The sequence below is a fragment of the Echiichthys vipera genome (genome assembly GCF_963691815.1).
Source record: "Echiichthys vipera genome assembly, chromosome: 20".
In the NCBI taxonomy this organism is placed as follows: Eukaryota; Metazoa; Chordata; class Actinopteri; order Perciformes; family Trachinidae; genus Echiichthys; species Echiichthys vipera.
In genome coordinates, this window is record NC_139845.1 from 10,726,329 (window position 1) to 10,749,712 (window position 23,384).

At 41.4% G+C, this 23,384-nt stretch overlaps 2 protein-coding genes across 7 annotated transcripts in view; both read right to left on the minus strand.

Annotated features, from left to right (window-relative positions):
- LOC310962738 (serine/threonine-protein kinase WNK1-like) overlaps window positions 1-23,384 on the minus strand; it is a 94,560-nt gene that overhangs the window by 15,944 nt on the left and 55,232 nt on the right. For 5 of the 6 annotated variants that reach the window (XM_083935292.1, XM_083935291.1, XM_083935290.1 and 2 more), the window contains exons 7-24: window positions 23,228-23,367; window positions 22,884-22,963; window positions 22,309-22,683; window positions 21,531-21,600; window positions 21,123-21,316; window positions 11,462-11,554; window positions 10,254-10,328; window positions 7,780-8,034; window positions 6,412-6,482; window positions 6,110-6,257; window positions 5,864-5,980; window positions 5,358-5,468; window positions 5,032-5,083; window positions 4,563-4,703; window positions 2,661-3,549; window positions 1,474-1,793; window positions 1,310-1,380; window positions 916-972 (exon numbers count right to left, since the gene is read on the minus strand). In XM_083935292.1, coding sequence (XP_083791418.1) covers window positions 916-972; window positions 1,310-1,380; window positions 1,474-1,793; window positions 2,661-3,549; window positions 4,563-4,703; window positions 5,032-5,083; window positions 5,358-5,468; window positions 5,864-5,980; window positions 6,110-6,257; window positions 6,412-6,482; window positions 7,780-8,034; window positions 10,254-10,328; window positions 11,462-11,554; window positions 21,123-21,316; window positions 21,531-21,600; window positions 22,309-22,683; window positions 22,884-22,963; window positions 23,228-23,367 — 3,259 coding nt within the window. The remainder of the gene's footprint in view (window positions 1-915; window positions 973-1,309; window positions 1,381-1,473; window positions 1,794-2,660; window positions 3,550-4,562; window positions 4,704-5,031; window positions 5,084-5,357; window positions 5,469-5,863; window positions 5,981-6,109; window positions 6,258-6,411; window positions 6,483-7,779; window positions 8,035-10,253; window positions 10,329-11,461; window positions 11,555-21,122; window positions 21,317-21,530; window positions 21,601-22,308; window positions 22,684-22,883; window positions 22,964-23,227; window positions 23,368-23,384) is intronic. The other variant, XM_083935294.1, reaches the window with a different exon arrangement.
- LOC310962526 (uncharacterized protein) lies at window positions 14,620-16,586 on the minus strand (the record flags this gene model as incomplete). The annotated part of the gene is made up of 2 exons (XM_083935032.1): window positions 14,620-14,645; window positions 15,128-16,586. The coding sequence occupies 2 exons, from the start codon at window positions 16,584-16,586 to the stop codon at window positions 14,620-14,622; spliced, it is 1,485 nt and encodes a 494-aa protein (XP_083791158.1).

A 23,384-nucleotide genomic window follows, 5' to 3' on the forward strand; every position in this document is an offset into this window, starting at 1 on the left:
ATCACAGATCAGCCAAAAGCGCACATGTACCGTTACTAGGGCTGGACGCCAATTTAATATGATTTCTTACAGACATTCAGTAGTTTTGAGTGTGTGTACTTTATATGAAGTCAGAGCATTTGTAAAAGGCATGCAAGGTATTCTATTCTCCTGAGCATTTCTACAGTTATTAAGTATTTCATTGAAGTCAAATTCCTCGAGAGCTTCAACTGCAGCAGGATAATCTTAATCAAACGGGACACGTTTCGCCCATGAGTGTTACATAAGACACAGGAAGTGAATGTACTTGTAACTTTCCAGGTCAGATTTTTCCTAAAAGAGCTACAGGTCATATTTCACTATTGAGTGGAGGGACTATTCCTACAGTGCAGCATTCCCAGACCTGACAAAACTGTTTGGAAACTAGAGTCAGTTCAATGTCTTCTCTGCTTTGAGGTCCCTGAACGCCTGAAACCTTTGTCTCACTCTGTCCAATCGAGTTTCCATGTCTCTCATCCTTTCGCTTAAGCATCTTCTCTCCGATCCTACTTCCTTTTATCATCCATCATTACTCTTCATTTAAAGTAAAGTATAGGGATTTCTTTTTAGTTTAAGGTTCCCATATTAAGCTTTCATGTATTTTCATGTCCATACTTGTATTTTGGGTTTTTACTAGAACATGTTTAGTGTCTTTGGAGTTTAATGTTTAAACACATTTTTTCATACTGTGTGAATATACCTGTCTATGCCTCTCTATTTTACAAGCTATTAAAACACTATGCACTATAAATGAAATGTCTTTTTCACAGCAGAAGCATTATTTATACACAATGTTAAGGCATAGAACTGCACTTCTATGCATTATAGGCTCAGTGTTCATTGAATAGGAAATAGAACTCTAAAAAATTTGCAAAAAAACAAAGAGAAAACAAAAACCTGAATTAGACAAGGTCCAGGGAAGGATGGCAGGAGTTCTGAAGGAGGAGAACTGGCCTAATCCCAGAGAAAGAGAGGTGATGAAAAGACAGAGTGGGAGACGAGAGAGAAAAGATGTGTAGAGGAGGTTATAAGAACAGTGTTTGTGTGGAAAATGTTAAAAGAAATTTCCATGCCCGATGAGTTATGAGAAGAAATAACTTGGAACACCTATATTTTTTTTAAAGATCAAATTATCTGTGACTTCTAAACCTTTAAAGATGTAGTACTTTCAATCACCTGGGCAGTTTCTCTTAAAAAACACTGGTCTGCTAGCTGAATAAATACAATGGCTAGTGCTTAACTACATCGAAATTACTAGTAATGCTATCTACAGCTACACTGGATCACTCACCGGTGCCCTGGATAAAGGGGGTTTGGATGGAGTGGTCTGGCCAAAGGATGAAGCCGGTATGACTGTAGACACTGAAATCATAAAGTCAGTAAGCAGTATTATTAAAACCTAGCTTAACTGACACTAGCATCTATGCAGAAACACAAACATATTCATCTACATACCAATCGGTGCAGGGGTGGAGATAGGTGTTACAGAGCCCTGGATTGGAGCAGGTGACCCCAGCGACAGGCTGGTGGGGGGCTGAGGAGGGTTGGCTGGTTGGCTGGCGCCAGGCGTGGTGACAGATGTGATGGAGGTAGAGCAGGCGCCTATTGGGGATGAGGTACCTGCCACGTGGACTCCAGAAGCAGGGTCAACGGCTAAAATGTCCCCCTGGGGGGATGGAACCCCTCCACCAAGATCCATGAAGAGAGACCGCAGCTTCTTCTCCAGAGCTTGGATGTCGTCTGGTTTACCTTGGGACTCAGAGAATGCCTCACACCTGAGAAAGATATAAATTAATGTTTTATGCACAAAAAATTACTTAAAGGGGGCATACTATGCTCATTTTCAGGTTCATACTCGTATTTTGTGTTTCTACTTCAATGAATTTACACGTTTTATTGTTCAAAAACACATTAATTTTCTCATACTGTCTGTTTTAATATACCTGTATGCACTTGCTATCTGAAATGCTCACTTTCAGCACCTGTCTCTTTAAGCCCCCTCATTAAAAAGCCCTGTCTGCTCCTTCTGGTCTTCCACATCTTCCTTCTCAGCATCTCTGCACCGTCATTGCAGCTTGGGAATGACTGTAGCAGCACTTTCTAACTATATATAGCCTCACTGACTTAATAACTTGCTCTTCTGGATTGTACCCTAATTGTTGAATGCACTAGGTGGAAGTCGCTTTGGACAAAAGCATGAGCTGAATGAAATGTAATGTAACATCACAACTGTACAGAAGTCCTGACGGCTTGTTTAAAGACACAGTCTCTGAATACAGCCTGTGTGCATTTCTCTGTAAATCGAGCCCCTTGAAACTTTCGAAGTCCTGATTAGTATATAAAAGTCATGGCATCATGCTTCATCCAAGTACGCCCTGCCCATTTTAAACCCAGAGAAAATACAAATATGTTCTAACGTTGGCAGAAGATTAAGATTATAAAAAATGGAGATCTTTGCCTTAATACTTAAACTGGAAAAATGATGAGTTAAATCAATAACTGTGTGATAAGAGAATAAGAAAAGAAGAGTATGAAACAAGCAAGCTATCCATTCCAACTTTTGCTATGAGACACATTTCCTTCAGTACCAAAAAGAAGTCACACACGTACCAAGTCCTTATAATTCAATAAACTTCTCTCACCTTGCATCACATTCCCCACAGTGCGTGTGGGTCTGCCCAGGCATGGCTGCCGTCTGCGGCTGGGAGTGGACCAAGGTTGGTTGGACTGAAGGAACATTGGTTGTCACTGGCTGGAGCCCAACAGGAGAGGAGGAAGAGGAGGGAGGAGTGGTGGGGTGGGTGCTGGCAGAAGGAGCAAGCTGAGGGCCAGGGATGGCAGTGGTGGGGATGACAGAGGACGAGAGGGAAGGAATAGAGGAAGAGGTGGGAGAGGCTGACGGGTGATCAGAGGAGACTTCACTGGCTAGAAGAGTTGAGGATAAAAGAGTCTGGGAGGTGGAGGTGAGCATTGTTGCGGGGATGTTGGAGATGCTGGCAGGTGGTAAAGTGGAGGGTAGTGAAGTAGCAGAGACAGTTTGAGACTGAGACTGGCTGAAAGCCTGAGGCTGAATTTGTGCTTGACCCTGGACCTGCACCTGTCCCTGGGGTTGGGGCACAGCCTGTATCCCCAGCTGTGACTGAAGGATGGACTGATTTGCCACAGTAGGAGGAGGAGAGGTGGAGCAAGGAGGGCTGAGACTCTGAGCAGGCATGGAGGAGGGGGTGGAGCAGGAGGAAGGGGGAGTAAGAGAGGCATCCAAGACCTGCTCCTGTGCATGGTTCAAATTAGAAGGGACAAGTCCAGCCGTAGGATCCGCAGTAGGAATGACTGTGCTAGCCTGTGAAGGGACAGAGGCTGCTGCAGGCTGCAAAAGAGGATGGGTGGAGTGGATGGATGCTGGGGCAGTGCTGGGTCCGGGATCAAACTGATTCTGGTTCTGTCTGATCTCAGAGAAGGCTTGTTGTAAACTGACTGATCCAGCAGACTGGGATAACCCCACACCTTGGCCTGGAGTCTGAGATGGAGGAACTGGAAAAAACACACTGTTTTAACCCCCAGTCCATCCTGTTTACTGTAAGATGACATAACAGTAGGTATAATACTTTTCCTTGTTTGTTTCCAATGACTCAGACATTGGAATTCGGACAGGTCATATGCCTATCTTTCAAACGAGGTACAGTATTTAAAGGGCAACTCCACTCCAACAATGTTAAAGGAGTGCAATTCTACCTTGCTGGGGTATTCTTTTAAATGCAATTTGTGGGTTACAGAGAAAGATGTCATGTGGAAGTTATGGCAGTGAATGTCAATTTGGGTTCATTAAGAAATGTGTACGCTTTACTGTGTTACAGATGGACAGGCTTCAGCATGTATCAAGGTCAGAGTGTGGAGGGGAAAAGATGGTAAACCACTTATGAGTTTGGCTACCTTCAGTTTAGTGGTCCTGATTGGATTTGTCTCCATGGAAACAAAATATACCATTGGGTCCCATGATTCAGAAGATTGTGAAGGACTAAGGAGAACTAAAAGTTTCTGAACCACTGCATTAGGTATTTTATGAAACACTTAATATAATATTCCAATACTGCATAATGCAAAGGGTATTTTTTATGTATATATAAACAATATCCAAATGAAGAATACAGCTATTTATATTCCAGTGTTCTACTGCGAAACCCTGTTGTATCAAATTAAACAAATGCCAGAGTATTATTGCATTTGAACAGAAACATTTGGGCAATTACCTCTAAAAGCATTAGAGCCTAATCTTATGAGAGCGTGTGACACAAGTACACTGTCATTTAGTGTGTATTTCTGTGGGTGTGTTTTAAGTTAAATTGAAGCAAAACTCTGCTTCTTTTACAATCTGGGTCTTATGATAGTATTTCTTTCTTTTTTTGGCCATCATTATAATAGCATGCAACCAAAATGTTGCAACCAACCGCTTATCTGGGAGTCCAAAAGTATAGGTAACATTATTGGTCATTAGTGGACAGGTTGTTAACTGACTTTTGAGAGTCCTACACACACACAATCCCTACCTGTTTCAACAGGAGGTGCAGGGGCAGGAGAAGGAGACGTGGGAAACATTTGTTCCTTCAGCCTGGCTTCAGGTACGGGGCTGACGATGAACCTCCGACCTGCTGAATGGACCACTTGTGCTGATGCACTGGGAGGGATATCTGAGAAGAGATGAATGTCAGTACATAATATTGTTATTCGTTAACCGCTGAGAGAATAATATGCAAACTACTATTCTACACTACTGTTTAACAGCAAATAAGCAACATGAAGCTTTGTGGATACGAATCAGAAGCTTCAAAGAGAAAAAAATGGAAAATCTCTACATCAGATTCTGTCTCGCCTATATACTTCACTTCTGCGGTGTGAATGTTTGCTGACAGATGCTAAAAGTCAGCTATTACATTTTCCTGTGCCACCCTGTTGTTCAACTGACACTCAAACTGGCGCTTGCTGTCATTCGAAGGCTTTTTATTATGTTAGTTTTACCTGGCATGGGGACAGATATAACAGGAATCTGCTGCGCCATATCACCTGCCATCTGTAGATCAACAACACAACATGACATAAACACTGAAAGATAAATACTGTAAAAAAATAAAATAAAGGTGCTATACTGTATTTGCCTGGGATCAGACCTTAAAATCTGCCCACTCCACTGTAACTATTTAACAATATATTAGCAGCTATTTTAGCATTTTTATATCAGAAACCAAAACCAGCAACTCCTAAAAATAATTAATAAAAAACACACACACACATATACACACAAAGAGGATGAAATAAAGACTGTTGAAATAAAGTGTTGTATTTACCTGGCTGTTTGAGTCTCTCTCCAGACCCTTCTCATCTGCGTTCTCAATCACCTCTCTGACCTGCTCAATGAAGGACTCTCGCTCATTCTCCAGGATAAACTCGCTCTGGACCTGGAGTAGAAAAAGATAAAGATTAAGATCTGTGTATGTGTGTTTAAAATGTGTGACAGAAACAAAGCCATTGCCTGTTTTAAACTGCCTACACCAGTGCACGGCCGTAGAGGTATAATTCTGCCTTGTGTGGGAACCTGTTGATGACTCTCTCAATGAAAGGACAAGGGCACAGCAATTACACGTACTTCAGTGGTTTTGGGTGACAAAGAGTAGATGGCACGAACACTAGCATTTGAAGCATATTCCAGCCTTTGTGTTATTGTTATTGTGCTCATTTTCAGGTTCTTACTTGTATTTTGGGCTTCTACTAGAGCATGTTTACTTTCTTTAATGTTCAAAAAACAGTTAGAAAGAGAGTACATGGATCAAAAGAGCAGTGACGGTGTGTGTACCATGATCTGGGCAATCTCCTCAGGGTTGTCTCCATCCAGGTCAAACCTGAAAGTCACCATCTTCCTGTTGTGGGTCTCGAGCTGACACTCTGCTACTCTGTCTCCTCGATTGGAGATCTACACACACGCACAGACACACACAGACACACACACACAAAATACAATTAGAAAGAAAATACAATTAGAAAGAAGGGAAAAAGATGAGTATCTCAATTGTTCAAATAGATTCATTGAATGTGCTATTACATTGAGGACATTGAGTTTCGCCTTGCAGATCTTCTCATGCCGTGAGCGACTTCGCACAGAACGTCTCTGATGACGCTTGGTGGAGCGCCCTTCATGGCGACCTCCTCCCCCGTTGCCGTCACTCAGACCTGAAGCCTCAGAGTGGCCACTGAGGTACAGAGGAGAAATAGAGGCCAAATGTAATTAAAGAAAAAGAGGTCAACAGGAACAGAGTGAGCGACAGCATCACAAAGATTAAATGTGATTAAAACGATGGCGCCGTTCAGACATTGTGTGTGAGAGAGTCTGCTTGCATTTATTACCTCTCTATAGATGAAAGAACTTGCGGTGGCTGTAGTTGGGACTGACACAGCTCTGAAGACTGAGAGGCAGACTGAAACACACACAGGCACATGAAAATGCAAATACACAAACAATCAATGTGATCACTATCAACACCTACACCAGAGACATTTGGGGGGCCACGAAATTTAGGCAAAGTGTGACAAAAGTATAAGAGAAAACTTAATAGATTGCAAGAAATGTGTGCACGCTTGTGGATTAACAAGGACTCATTTTTATCAAACTACTGTATATAGAACATCTAATACACAAGCATGGAGCAAAAGGAACAAATCACGCACTGCAACAAAAGAGAAAATAAACCAGATTGTATCCATTATGTGCATTCAGCATCTCCAACAACACATGAAACCCTGTCTCATAATTAAAGACTATAAATAAGGACTTTGAACTTAGAAACAAATGGTACAGTAAGAGTTAGAAGAGAGTTCAACTCTTGCACTTGGACTAAAAAGAAATCTGGGGACAGTGAGTCATCGTTTCTGTAAGACATTGTTTCCACACAGACCAATCAAAACAGCCTCTTTCAGTTTTCACATTCTGAGACATCGAACCAACAACTCAGGAGTTCTTCCCAACAATTATTGTTGGTGTAGCTACACTAAAAGTCACATCAAACTTGTTATTCTATCCAAACAGACTGCAAACCAGCATATTATCAGCATATGATCTGTATCACTGCCACACAGTCTTCATTACTTATCACTTAAATTCATGTACTGCAAATGCAAACTTAGACAGCTGCACCTCTTCACAAGTAAAAGGGTATTCAAATTCTCTCTGAGGTACACGCAAATTCATGAGTAGTCCAGACCCTAAACTAGTCTGCTACTCTCTAAAGAGGGTAAGCCCTAATAATCATAATGCCTAATTCTGTTTACCACATCATGGTTTGCCCATTTAGGTTTTTAATGTTTTTTACTGGCATATTTCGACAGAGAAGCGTAGACATTTCTGTAGTCAATTGGAAAATGCTCAAGCAGCTGCCTCTGGGTCTTTATGCAGGTCCCTTATCTTCTTTTGCACCGACATGTAGCATATTTTCTCACCTCATACATACACTTTACCACTTCTCATATTATCTCATATTATCATCATATACAGCTTTGCTGTGTGTGCAGTGTGCAGTGTGCAGTACCTCTTCAATACTGAATTATTTTGGATCCTCCAATACCACTCTAGAAACTGCTAAATTTGATTTCTGACAACGTATCTGGGACTCGAGGAATAAAAACAATGTCAAAAATCCTAACTTATAATCCAAGGCTCTACAAAACAAAACAGCCTACAGCATCCACGTGGTGGGTCTGACTGTCTTTAACCAGTACCTGGGGAGGGGCTTCCATGGGAGTATCAGGCGGGGCGGTGACTACACTGATGATTGGCACCACCGTGGCCAATGGCTGAGGCACAGGTGTGGGCACAGGAGGAGGAGAAGGGGAAACAATAGAAGAAACCACCCCAACAGGGAGTGGCAGAGAAGAGGGAGAGGAAGTCACGGCCGCTGATGGCAGGGTAACAGGGAGGGATGGCGACGGAGAGGGCAGGGTCACCAAGGAAACGGTAGACGGGGTTACACTGGGCTGAGAAGAGGGGAAAGGGCCAGTAGGAGGAAGAGGAAGAGGCAGAAAGAAAAAAAAAAGAAGGGAGAAAGAAGAAGGTAGATAAGGCCGAGCACAGGCGGAAAGTAAATGGAAGAAACAGCGTCATAGGGAGGATGAGGGGGTAGATAAACCCGGCGGCAAGTGACCAGATGTGATGAGAACAGACAGATTTAACGTCAGTCGCCTTAGTAATGGAACAGTGAGCTAAAGCTTTAGTTTAACTGTTGGTTCACCTTAAATTCTTCACATCAAAGGATGAGTGTGCTTTAAAAATAAATAAACAGCCTTTTAGCTTGTGAGTCTGAGTCTTTATTGATCTCCATGACAGATCATGGTAAAAAAAAGACATCAGGAGAAAGAGCCATCCATAGTTCACTGACCCATTACTGATCCTCAACAAACAACTTTCGGAGCAAGACATCTGGAACATTGATCAAGCCTATTAGTGACAACTTCTGAAATTTAACAAACGTTGTGACAGGATGATTGTGTAAAACACACACCACTCTACGATCACGCACCCACAAACAGCTTGGATCTCTACAGACAACGTACAGCACAGCTTTACAGGTAGTACAAGCTAAGTCTTTGTACCCTGTGGATGGGCAACACTCTTAACGCCATATAAAAATGGAGAAACTAGACTAAAAACCTACCTAGAGATATTTTCTCACACAAAGCCTTCATAAAGTGATTTAATGCAGCAGGAAGTCTACATTGAGTCCGCAGGCACGGTGAGTGTCCTTTAGGGCTAACAAAATGTCAAATACAGTACCCTCCTCAGGTTTACATGCATGTTTATTAGCTTGGAGTCTTCTTGCTCCCTGCCTCTTGGTGCAGTATTGGCTGTCAATAGTGTGTAACCACTAACAATTGTGTGAAGCGTCACCCGCGTGCATATGCTTTCTCATGCCCGTGCCCAAGACCAACACAAGGATCCACTCACAAAAGAAAGTCAAAAACTCCACAGGGTCCCTTTAAATAACTAACATTGATGAACATAACAACCGTAATGTTATTATTTATCTAATAATTTCAAGCCTCAAACTGAAATATTTTGCACGCTGACCCGTCAACCTGTAAATCCTCAGATGGTAGAAATCTTAACAAGATGAATATTTCTTTTGTTTCTTTAAAACAATACCATACAGGATACTGACCTGGACACTGACACTACATACCCTTTAAAATGATTCACTGCTGACTGTAACAAAAATTCTCCTTTTACTGTTTATAAGTTCTGTGCCAGGAAACATTACCCATCCCCACTTCCTAAAAATGTGCTCATGTATTTACGATCCACCCTTCTGATCAGATGGTTAGTACAGCCGGACCATCTGGGATGGACAAAGGACAATTACAAACGATAGGCACCAATAAAAGACAGAGCTATATCCAACAAGCACAAAAACAAAAGGGAAACATTCACTGACCAACCCACATAGGTCCACAATCACTTACGGACATAAAAGTATACAGTATATCTGCATACACTGCCATATATTATCATACCTGAACCAGAGCTAGATGAGCAGCTTGGTATAGAAGATAAAGGTGTTCTATGCTGGGAGACGGACTGAGTTCAAAAAACTACACACCAAACATACAAGCACATATACACGCGAGAATACAGACAGGTAGGTGTGAATAAACAAACATAAAGACAAACCCGGTGATAAGTGCAGGCAGCATGCCGATGAGCGAGCCGGAGAGTGGAAAGAAAAAGGAAAGAAACAATCTGAGCTGACGAAGAAGAAGTTTACACTGAAAAAAGAAGCAATTCGAGACGAGCAAGACATGCAATAACAACACATACTGTAGGCCAAGAATGGCATTGAATATGAAGACTGTGTACGTTTCTATGTCTAAATACATCTACAGTAGAGTGCATGGGAAAACAACACACACAGCCAACAGAGAGTTGTTTGGAACTTAAACCAACCCTGAGGTGGATTCATGAAGACGGTAATGAGTAAGCTTAGATTTTAGCATGTGTGAGAAAATCTACATAATTACTATATGTACAAGCAGGTGTGTGTGTGTGTGTGTGTGTGTGTGTGTGTGTGTGTGTGTGTGTGTGTGTGTGTAAAAGTGAATGCAGACAAATAACTAGCACCAGCTTGTGCGCATTAGGGATGTGTTTATGAAGTATTGTTATATATAGTATATGTTTCAATTAGCAGCTGCACTTTACGTACCTGTGAAGACGCCTGCGGCAGAGATGTGTGTGTGGGGCTCTGAACTGATGTAATACTGTGACTGGATGAAACAACCTAGAGAAAGAAAGAGAGAGAGAGAGAGAGAGAGAGAGAGAGAGAGAGAGAGAGAGAGAGAGAGAGAGAGAGAAAAGAAGAGAGGAAATTGAATATATTTGAGAACATATACATGCATACCAATATCCTGTTTAGGTTTGATACTTTTTTTTAGGTAGGGCAATTCCTAGTCATGTCCTGCCTATAATAAACTGGATTAACTTAAATTCCAGTTATGAGAAACGGGAGTTAGTTGGAAAATGCCAGCTGGGAAAATCAATTATATCTCATTAAAGGTCCCATATTGTGCGCATTTTCAATTTCATACTTGTCTTTTGGCTTTATCCTATATGCTTTAATGTTCAAAACACAGTATTTTTCTCTGTATGTCTGTCTGAATATACATTTATTCACCCTGTCTTCCAACTGTACAGAAGTCCTGACGGCTTATTTGAAGTCACAGTTTATGAAAACAGACTGTGTGCATTTCTCTGTGGATTGAGCGTTCTAATACTAACAGTATTTGTATAGCACCTCCACCTGCTTTATAATCCAAAAAGACAAGGAAATCTTACTTTTTACAATATGGGACCTTTAAATTATATATTATCTGCTTTATTGTTAATTTTCTGATAGGATGTTTAACAATATTACAATAAAAAGTATTTTTTTAAGTGTGAATGCCATATCTAGATTAGGAATACAACTGTGAAGGTAGTAATTGTTTTTTTGCTGTAGCTCATGAAACTTCCATACATTCCATCTTTTTCTGACAAGAAACATTTGATCTGATTTTAGCATCCAATTTCATGCTCAATCAAATCAGTTTAGGGCTGCAATTAGTTGATCACAGTAGTTTGAGCTACGGAGAAAACACAGTTCTTGTCTAGTTCAGAAAGAACTGTGGTATAACTGCGGGCAAAGTGCCAGCTCTGTGGGAGTGGTTACCTTGAAGCCAAGGCAACAACGTCAAAGAGAGAGCCGAGTAATTGCTGCATAAGCAAAAAAATAGGGAGACTTATTTTTGTATTTTATCTTTATGGGGTTTGGACATCGAGGGGATGTGCGATTAAAAGGGGGAGAGAAGTGATGAAATGAGAAAAAAAGAGGAGGGAAGTTTGGATTGCTTAATTTTTTTTTTCTAGTTGTCTTACCTGTTGGGGGGTCCCAGGAGGAGCTGGCTGGGTGTTGGCAGGGACCAGAGGGGGTCCCGGAGTGGGCTGAGGGATGGAGGCCTGAATCTGCTGCTTTTGAACACATTTAGAGAAAGACAGACAGATAGATGGCCAGAGAAGAAGAGATGTTGTAGGATATAAAAGGGTAGAGGGAAGAGATGGGATATCAAGAAAGATTGTCAACAAGGAGAAAGAAAAACAGGAAAATAATCAGAACATGTTTGTAGCTTGTAGCAGAAACATTGTACATTGGTGCAAACACAAGGTACTTCTGCGGTTCTCTAGTGATCAGTTTTTAGTCTAGGTTTTCTTCTTGTGTATGCACATATGCACACAAACAACACATATGTTCATTCATCTATATGACAACAGATATATGCACACCAATACCAACTGTATGCATATACACATTTTGTAGAGTAGCATGTACAACAGTACAGGGGTTAGGCAGGGTGTAAGTACAGGGATTTACTTTTATACATGCAGGTCAGACCCTAAGTGATTGGTAGTGATAAAAAGTCAATGAAGCACAGAGTAGAAGCTGGAATACTGACATCAAACACTTTGAACAACTCACTGGTGTTTGGTGTTTTGATAAACTTTAAACTAGTATTTTAAGTAATTTAACTACTTGAAACTGCAAATATGCCTGAGGTCATGTTTAGTTGACACATTTGCAGGATATTATCGTGTTCAGAAAGTTGCGACAATCTTAAGTGAATTAACAACCTTTCACATGCGCCGCAAACCTGAAAATATCTAGACATTACCTCGCAGGGCTGCATGTGAGAACGCAAATGACCAATTTTATCGGACTGGGCATCAAATAGTTAGTAGTTTACCCTCCCAGCTACCTAGAACAAAGACCGTCTCCATCTGTGTAGTGTAACCAACGTTCTGTCATACCTCTTGCATGCTCTACCCATCATATAGCCCTGGGCTTAGGTTAACCCTGGTTTAACAATGTGTGTGAAACAGGCCTAAGTTAGTCAAGGGTTGTCCTTAGATGAGAATGCAGTGTGAAAAGCCCTAAATCAAACTTTGAATTATTCGATCCTTGTACACTCCTATTGAGCTCTCAAGCCAAACAGAGCTGTAGGTTTCCTTCCTGAATCCTTCGAATTATCTACAGCACTACAGACAGCAGCACACAGAACGGCCTGCATTCTCATAATACGCTGCAGATGCTGGTCCTCAAAGTCCCCAGAGTTAGAACAGAACTACAGAAGGCAAAAAAGCTAATGAATATGCTGCACCTTCTTCCTTGAATGATGTTCAGAAGGACCTGCAATTATCAGAGCTGATTACTACGGGGGAATTTAAGTCCATTTTAAAGGATCGAGAAAAAAGCACTCTTGGTCAGTGACTTGTGTTGTCATTGATTTCTTTACACTGAAATAGTTTAAAAACTGGATAATTTCTGTATGCATTAAAACAGATTATGCCTGTTCTAGAAACCGAACCCTTAGAAGGCTGAGTGGAACTTTGTACTTTTGATGAAGCCAACCCTCACACAGTGTGGTGGAGGCTCACAAAAGTATGTTGCACCAGACACACTGCTACCTACCTTTTCCTAACATCAAAGGCAGTCACAAGACAAATCATTTCACAGATATCTAATAAATAAAACGTATAGGGAGATATAAAACTTTTAAAAAAACTGACATGAAACAAAAAAAACACAGGTAATGAAAGATAAAGACTTAAGAAATGAGAAGGTCAGCGATCAGAAGTGGTAAACAATGATGGTGACACTGATAATATCAGCGTTCTAAGGGTTTGAATGGATTTCAGCGGTGACTTTTGAACCTTGTGTAGGAAGTCGATTTCAAGTCTGGTCAGGAAATGACAACACACTATGCTACAATAAAGAACTGACTTGAAGCCAAGATCTTTTGCAATTACAACACAAAACAACAGGAAGGATCGAAAATATATAAATGTCTGTCTGTCTGTGTGGTTACATTGCAAGGTTTGTCTAAGCCCCCATTGGTTTTGTTGTATGTTTCTGTGTGTTTGCCCATACAAATCAACAAAGTCTCGCAGGTTTATGATTTTCTTAAATTTATGTCCTACAAATCAGTGTGCCGGTGTCTAGAATATACGGCTATATTTGAAAAGTTTTTACATATACATGATCTCTGAGGACCAAAAAAGACTTTGGATTTGTACATGCAAAAATGTAAGTATACCATACATACAGTATACCCATACAAACACGCATTTCTCATATACATCCATATATGAACATACAGACAAAATATTACTTACTGGTATTGACAAATAAATCAAATACATAACATGAACACAGAAAGGAGGGGGCTTAGACTGCTTATAAAGCTCGTACACCAGAGTTTGTCTCAAACACTACCTTCTGAATGTTGCTCTGAAAATAATTAGGATTCCACTCACAATATTGAGTCTTGTGTTGGACTTGAAACCAAATGTTTCTTTTCCATGCTGTTCAATTCTTACTAAAGTAGTGCCGACTAAAGCCGTACTCTTAATTAACATTTTTCTACAAACAAACATTGTCCAGGGAATGAATAATGTGAGACATTTGGAAGGCAGACCATGAGACTCTCTCTGTCGTGTTGATATGACTGGAGGGGATTAAAATGACAAAGACTACATGATGACAAGTAAGCATCAGCTGAGGCTCCTGGTATTGTAGGGTAAAAAGAACAACAGGGATTGGTATAATGGCCCTTGGGTCAAATTACTTTTATAAATGAATCCAGATCCTTTTAGAGGAGGATTCAATCTACTTCACGGATAACACCAGTATCTTTCTATCTATATATCTACTCTAACCATAAGTTCGCTGTTTTACAATTACACACTGGCAAATGACCTTTTGTGTGCAAAATCATGAACAATTAGGTATATGGCAACATACATTGGAGATCAAAATTAAGTATTAATACTGTAATTATTCTGAAAAATTGATATTTTTTTATTGTTCAGAATTTGATAGAATATCAACTGTGGCTGTACTACTGCACTGCTGCATTAGCATGTTTTTTAAATAACCAAGGCACTTCAACAAAAACCTTTATTTTGTGAAAAAAAAAGATCTAAACCCCATAGAGAATCTCTGGAAAGTCCTTGGTTACAAAGTAATGGTTAAAAACCCACTACAGTAACCGACCTGTTGAAGAGACTGCAAGAAGAATGGACCAAGATCAAACCAGAGCAGTGTGGGAAACTAGTGTTGCCCTGTGGGCGCAGATGTGCTGAAGTCATTCAAAGCTGTGGCCTCTACACTTCCAATTCATTATTTAGTCCTATAGCCCGAAGAAAACATTGTTTAAATCTTCTCTTCTGACACAATGCTTCTGCTCAGTGCTTTTTTTCACAAAATAAAGATTTGTGTTGAAGTGCCTTGGTTTTTTTAAAAAAACATGCCAGTACAGCAGTGGTATAGCCACAGCAGATTTTCTATCAAATTCTGAACAATTACATATAACAGTATTTCAGAATACATTCAGTATTAATACTTTGTCCTCTAATGTTGATCTCCTGTGTATATAATATGAAATTGGAAGGCACATAATGCCATAATATAGCAATTGCAATATATCAACATCTGTTTGTGGATATTTGCTAAAAAAGCAAGGTATGCAATTTTAACTAGTAACTGACCCAGGGGTGTAGGGGTGTTTTTAAGATCTAAACTTAGTACCAGAGTGGGGTTAGCAGCCTGCATGGCCAGCAATGACTCATGGTACGTCATATCGGGTTGGGCTGGTATCACCCCTCCATGCCGGGCCCAGGCATTTTGGATCAGACACTCCACCTGTGTTGATGATGCTCCCCCGAGCTCAGTGGATGGAGTGGCAGGGAGAAAGCCTTGCATGGAGGGTGGATGTCCCTGGGGCTCTATGGGGAACACTCCTCCAGATGAATCGTAGTGTACAGCGGAGGAGGAGTGAGGGATGGACTGAGCGGCTGAGAAGTCGAAGGGAGGGAGGAGTGGTGGGGGAGGAGGGGACTGGAACTCCCCGGCATCAGAGGAGGCCACAGAGTCACTAGAAGGTTCTGGGCTTCTGTCTTTTGTGGCGGCAGCTATGTGGTGAAGAAGTAGACTTCCTGGAGGTAAGGGGAGCTCTGGACTAATATATGCGTACAGCTCTTCTGTCACTGGCTGGAGGCGGCTGTACGTGCCTGAACCGCTTGCTCCAGTTCCAGTGTTGTCCTCTAGAGGGAGGTCCATGGAGCTCCTTCGGGCACGGTAAAGTCTGGATGCCAAGAGGCTAGGGTCTCCGGCAGCAGCTGCAGCGGCGGCAGCTGCAGCTAAATGGTACTCGAAAACACTTCCAGTTGGTGGTGGGGCTTCAGCCATTACTGGAGGTGCAGAAATAGAATAAGCGGAAGAGGAAGCATGCTGTGGTGGAGGATAGCATCCATCAGATGATGAAGAAGAACCACCAGTGGGTGCACCCATGGGAGGTAAAGGTTGAGGGATTGGGCTGTGTGCACTCATTCTTTGCATTAAGTGTGTGTGCAAGAACCCTGCTTGAGGTGGAGGGACTGGATCATAACCCAAACTAGCAGCTGCAGCTGCTGCTTGCCTCTGCTGATGGAAACTCAAGTGGCCAAGCTGGTGTGCAGTCATTGGGTATCCTCCATATGCCATCGCTTCATAATGGTCCAATAGGGCAGCTTGATTTAGACTTAGTCTCCTCACTGCTTCCTCATGCTCTGCTCTCATGTCTTTATAGCCATACAAACTTGGGTCAGATTGTCCTTGGAGATGCAACTGCTCCCCAACGCCAAGTCTTTGAGCAGCTGCTGCAAAACTGGGATTTACCATGAAGAGAGAAGGGGTCTCAACACCCTCCATCCCAGAAAAGGGATGTAAGCTGCTCCCATAGCGAGTGTAGGCAGGCTGGAAATGTCGGGTATGTGCCTCGAGAATGGATGTGCTCTTGCGTCTTTGGGTGTTGTATGCCTTAGGAGGCCCAGTGGGAGGGGGCGAGAAGGAAATGGGGCGCTCGGGGATGGAGGGGAAGAAAATAGAAGGGGGGTCTGGGAGAGTTTGGAGAGGGATGCTCCCTCCTGTTCCTCCTGTGTTTCCTCCTCCACTGTAGGGGTGTGGCATTGAATGCTGCTGCGACAGTGAGATACAATGGATTTAAGAATGAGATTTAGAGAATGAGAGAGAGAACCACAGCAAAGGTCCACATCAAATGGAGATAATTGTATATTAAAGAGCATCAATTCATAGCAATACCAAGAGAAAAATTAGACGTATATTCTCTCTCCACACTAGAAACAAAATGGTGTGGTTAAGATTGGACAGAATATACCAAACAGCTGTAAAAAGGAGTGAAGAGATGAAGTAATGTTAATGTTAAGAAACAAAGCTGCCGTAAAACAGGCAGACAGGCCAAGTGACAGACTGATACAGCACGAAGACAAGCAGACAATGCAAAGACAACAGTAAAGGTGGGAGAAACAATGAGCGCTCACAGGTAGATATGCAGTGGGGTAGTATATAGTATAATACAAATAGCAAAGAAAGGCCAAATGCTGGCTCTCAACTCAATAATATCCTGACGCATCTGCACTCAGAAAACTGTCTTTTATTAAATATTCTCCCCACAAAATGTTACTTTTAGTTACTTCTAACTAAGAAGATGCAAACTGACTATCCAGACATGCTTGGTGTTAAGCATGTTGTCTTCATTTGTGAAGTAAAAACACTGAAAAGGGGGCCTAGGTGTTAAAACGTTGACTATGAGCCACAACCATAGTTGCATAACACCTGCCATATTTCTCTCCACTCATTCCCTGTCTTTATCTATGACATTTATCTACCGTCAGCTGCCTAATAAGGGCACAAATTGCCCAAAAATGTCTTAAATAAGAAGGCCCAGGTTGCTTGTGTCACTCTAGAGCAGAAAGGAAAAATGGAAAAAGGGTGTATTACCCCTTAAAGCCATTTCATTCATTCTCAATTATTCATTTACATTTTGGATGTACAAGCTTTCTGATGACCAACACTGTCTTACTTGAAAGTCACAACTTTAATATTTGTTGGCTGTCAAATGAGAAGTTTTCCTGATGGCAGATGCACATGATATTGGACATTTGTAGTATCATAGAGCAGAGTTAAAGGTAGAGCCACGCCAGTCAATCTGTATTCAATATGAACACATGGTGGTCTAACAGAGGGAGTAAGAGAGAGCTAAAGAGAGGTGCAAGTGAGACTGACAGACTAACAGCAGTGTCTGAAAGCAAACTAACAAACATTGAGGTCACACTAATCTACTTACTCAAGATAAAGACGCCTTTTAAAATGCCTTAAAGAAGATACTGCAGATGTTTTTAATAACTTAATATTGTACAAAGTATGTTAGCCCACATACAAAATTGGCACCATGTATTTTAAACCTTTTTACATATTTAGCTCATTTTTCATTATACTAGTATATTCAATCAGTATATTAACTACGAAGAGGGCAGATACTAAAAGATGTTGCATCTCATCTTGAATTTTAAATGAATTAGCAAAGTAATTACATTTCCAGATTTCATGTGGTTGTTTATGGGTTTCTCATTTGGCTAGTTGTACACATCTGTGAAAAAATAACTGCATGAGTAATACAATCTGTTTCATTAACAATCCTTTCAATCACTGTCTCACTGGGCTGTCTCTTCTGGAAATAGAGAAACACCTTTTTGAGCTTTTTCACTTTTAGACACCAGTGTGGGTCATATCCCTCATCTTTCTCTCTATTCCTTCCTCTCTGGTTGTCACCACCACTGTGGCCTCTGGGGATTCAGATTGTGAACCTACAGGGGTGGAGAACAGGGCAGGTAGGCTGGCCCTCCGTTGTCTGGCCCTGGGCAGAGAGGTGGCAGAGTGAAGGGGTAGGACTGTCTCCAGGGCCTTGGAGAGGCGCCCGGCGAATGTGTCCCTCTCAGCTGTGAGAGGCATGCAGGGGGAGGTGGTGGTGTAGGAGGATGAGGAGGACAGGTCTGGAGGAGGGGTGGAGGGATGCTTTGGAGGAACGACCAGGGGCGAAGGAGCATGGTAAAAGGAGTAAGAAGAGGGGGGGACGCAAACAGACATGCTACGACTTCGACGACGGCGCAACGCAGGCTGTAGGCCACAGAGGGGTGATAGAAGAGGGTAGGACCAACATGAAAAACAAACACAAAGAAATTAAAACACACACAAAATGACCCAAACAAAGACAACAGAAGTAAAATGAAAACGCAACCAAAAGAAACACAAATGAATCTTAGAGATTAAGTAAAACTCTGATGAAAAAAATGACCAAGTAAATAGAGATACTAAGTCACAGTTTAGCATTTCAGTTTAAATATTTTCCATAACTTAATACATAAACAAACAAAATAACAACTCAACTTAAATGATTTATACAATTAAATAAAGGGGAAAACTCAATTTTCAGATTATCGACTTTGTAGCAGTAACTGTTTCATAACAAATTTCTAGTGAAACCTTAACATGTCCTGTAACATAATGTGTAAAGTATAACAACACACATAGCACAATAACACAAAGAGATATACATCAACTTATAAAACAGTTGCAGCCAAGACAAATTTAATACAGGCTGAAACACAACATTGACAAAAGAAACCTTAGAAAATCCAATTAAAAACATTTAAAAAAATAAAAAATAAACCCAATATTACATAAAAGGAGAGAATGGTTACGCAAGATATTCAATTAAGTGGTTATTAAATTTGATAAACCAGTCTGTCGGTGCATAGAAATTACCTTTGATGAGGAAATAAGTTGACTGAGAATTGTCCTAAAAATATATCCCAAAACATTATTAAATTATTCAATCAATCAACCAACAAACTGAATTCTCATCTAGACAAGAACATTTGTAGCCTAAAGGTCACTAAACAACAAGTCTAGGGTTCCCACCCTAGATTCAAAAAGAAGTACTTGGCTCCCCATTAACTTAAAACTCAAACTCAAAATACAAACATAAAGAAATATTCAACATATTACATAAGAAAAAGAATAGTAACTGAATAAACAACAGATGCAACAGATGCAACAACTGCGTAGTTGAGTGACCTTTAAAAAAAAATAAGGATTTTAACATAAAACAAGTAGGACTAAGGGAAGAACAAAAGAAAGTGGCTGAGAAAAATGGCAGAATTGAGGCACAGAGGGATGCCTGCCATCTGGTAGGCTGGAGAGAGAGTGACTTAGAGACTTCTGAGATGGAATACAATAGAATATGAATGGTTAGCTGGCAAACTATGAAAGTAAGTGAATAACTGATTACTTAGTTTGTGATTGTGTAATTAACTGCCATGGGGCTCTAGCTTGCACCCGGCGCAAAGCGGCGCAGTGCAGAGTGCTTCTGTCATTGCTCGTTTCAGACCGACACAGTTGTCTTTTTCACGGCCAGCGTCCACGTTGTGTAAGTAGCAAGTGTACTTGCGCCCGTCTGTGCACCCATGGGTGTGCTGATCTTAAAAGGAAGTGTGGTCAGGCGCATTGTTGCCACATTGTTATCTTGAGGCAGCAGAAAGTGACCAACACCACTGACCAACAAAAACCTGGTCTAAAGTCAATGCCGCAATATTTTCCTGCCTATTACAGGGCGCGTTAGTCATAGCAAGACTAGTGATTCACAGACTACAGATATATATTCGTGGCTCCTTGGTCAATCCACGGATCGGTCAAAAAAATAAATATTCTGATTAAAAGCGGATGGGTGAAATACATCATTAATAAGGATAATATTAATCCAATGATTTGAATGTCCCACGATATTTGCTGCAGAGAAATTACTGTGTGTACTGTAACATTTACAATGACTGAAAGCAGCCTTCGTCCTCCCTAGTTAAATAGGCCTACCCTATATGCAGTAAAATTAAGTTGTTGCTGGGAGAGAAGATTGGGAGATGGCGGAGGGTCTGCTGCTTTGCCCACTAGCAGACACATTTACTCAGCAGAAAACCGCTCGCTTCTCCAATTCCCTGAACCTGCTGTTTAAATAGAAATGTGACTGCTGAGGTGCGCCTGGCATTTAAAATGGGAGATGACACTCTGATTGGTTTAATTCATGTTACACTGAAAACAAACCCATGGCTAATAAAGAGACTAAATCAATCCCTTTGCCCCTTCTGCCTTACTTTGCGCCCAGAATATTTGCCATCTAACTAGCAAAAGTGGAGTTGGAAACATCCTAAATGTACTTACGCCATGCACTTCATACCATGCACCATAGATCGTCTAAATAGGGCTCCAAGTATCTTAAATATTGGCTGAGATTATGTTGCTTTTTATCTGAATCCTGCCAATAGGCAAGAAAAAAAAAATCAAATACCTTCTAGTACTCCTCTTTATCAGGTCAGAGGTGATCATCTCCAAATAAAAACCCATCAGCCGCATGCTCTAGTGTATTTAGTCCAACAAATAACCGCAATTCCCATCCTACTCAGGAACACTGCAAGCTTCATTCCTACTCACTCCCACTCCAAAACACAATGCAGTGCTCACTCCATGCTCAACAGTCATTTTCAGCACAACTGTGAGCATAAGACCACTCACAGATGTGTAAAGCACGACCTCAGATGTGCAAGTGAAACCTACATTTGTGTAATGTCTAATTTAGATGACGTCACCACTCACCATTGGCTGCGGCGGCTGGGCGTAGCCTGGGTGCTGCAGCGGGTTAGCAGAGGGGGTTGAGGGGTAGGGGGTTTGGGGCTGGGAAGGGGGGTGGGAGGAAGGGGGGCAGCTGTACGACATGGTCAGCTGACCCAGGTGGGGGGAGTCTGAGGAGAAAACTGTGGAACCCTGGCCACTGTCCAGACCTCCTTCAGCTGAGGGACAGAAAGAGATGTGTAAAGACATCAGGAGGCAACATGAGAATAATCTATATCTCTTTGCACTCATACATTACAGATGTTGATGAATACATTACCTTTTATGAATCAATCATAAGAATACCATGGAAATAACGTAAGATCTGTGCGGAATGCGATGATGCCGGGCTTTACGATAAACACTCTACCTGCTATTTGTGGTTTGTCTTACATGTGTGTGAGATGCTGCTCTGCTGATAGTGAAGCTGCTGTTGCTCCACTTCCGTCTCCTCTGCTTCGACCTGCAGACACACAATCACAAGCTAGGATCAACTAATGAAAAATGAACAAAACAAAGAAACCTCACATTTTTATGTGACAAGAGTCCACATGGTACACATTCAAATTCTACAATTAGACAAAAAAGGACTGACTGCCAGGTGCAAATGTGCAAATGTCACTGAACATAAATCATAAATTGATACATCATTTGTTGTGTGATGAATGCATAGTGCCGAATTGAATGTCTCTGTGATGACTTTATTTACTCATCAGTCTGCTGGCCAACAATCATTCAATGTTACGAAGATACAAATATACAACAAACTGATTGAAATTAATAACATTAAATATCCCATATTGTTAAACTGAGATTGCCATGCCTGTTTTTTATTATAAACCAGGTTGAGGTGCTATACAAATACAAACAAAGCGAGTATAAAAACACTCAGTTAACAGAGAAATGCACGCCCTTAAATCCAGTGTATCTCATTGCACCACCATCAGAAAATGTGCCTTTAAACGAGCTGTCAGGACTATATTCCCCGGCTGCAATGATGGTGCAGGGACGTTGTGGGAAGACCCAGAAACACTGACCAATCAGAGCAGACTGGGCCTTTTTCGGGAGAGGGGGCTAAAACTGTGTGTTTCAGACAGAAGGTGAATACAGGTATATTCAGACCTAATATGGGACCTTTAAACTATGCTAACTGGCTTGCTGTTCAACAAACCTGTGTGTGTGAAGGTTTGAGTGCCTCTTGTTGCTGCTGCTGCTGCTGCTGCTGTTGTTGTTGTAGCTGCTGTTGCTGCTGTTGTTGTTGTTGTTGTTGTTGTTGCTGCTGTTGTTGTTGTTGTTGTTGCTGTTGTTGTTGTTGTTGCTGCTGCTGCTGTTGTTGTTGTTGTTGCTGTTGTTGCTGCTGCTGCTGCTGTTGCTGTTGTTGTTGCTGTTGTTGTTGCTGCAGTAGTTCAGTCTCCAGTTTTCTCTTTTCCTGTTCCTCTCGTACCAGCTGCCTCTGTTCTCTCTTCCGTCGGATCAGAGACACACGGTCCTTGATCGCCTTGGCCATGGTCTTGTGGTCACCCTCAGCAACATAGCCAGACTCGACCTGGGGAGTTAGGTGAAGTCACACAGATTCTCTTTTTAACAAACAGGCCCAAGAAACCCCAACCCTTTGATTTGTCATATCATAATAGAGTTCAATCCACCATTCTTCCCTTCTGTCTATTCTCTTTTTGAAAAAATGCATCACTTCTCCCACTTCCTGTACCATCTACTCATCCAGTTGCTTCCTTTCGTTGTACATACCATTTCCTGGGCCACATCTTCAGGGACATCCTTGCTCAGGTCGAAAGAAAACTCGATGGCTTCGTTGTCTTTGTATTTGCCTGCAAACAAGTAAACGAATGGCTGGTCAGGCAGCTGCCTCTCTGTAATTAAAATCTATGGTGTAAATATGTTACTGCTTATCACTACCAGAATAAGCAGCTAAATAGGGATTTTTGAGCAGATAAGAAAAGCTGCTGTTATCTGCCAAATGATGACAGATATGGTTAAAAGTACGTACTTGGGCTTTAGGGATGACAAAACATATTTCCATTACAAACTCTACCATATACAAAAAAAATTTGATGAAAAATATCATTCCTTGCCTTTGAGCTTCTTGACGTCTTCTATCCTGAGCCAGAGTTTGATGGCAATCATCTCCCCATCATCCTCTTCTGCCAGTTCAACCCTCACCCCCGTGTCCTCCTGGAAGAACGCATGGTTCAACAGGATCTTTATAGCATACCTAGAGGAACAAGAAAA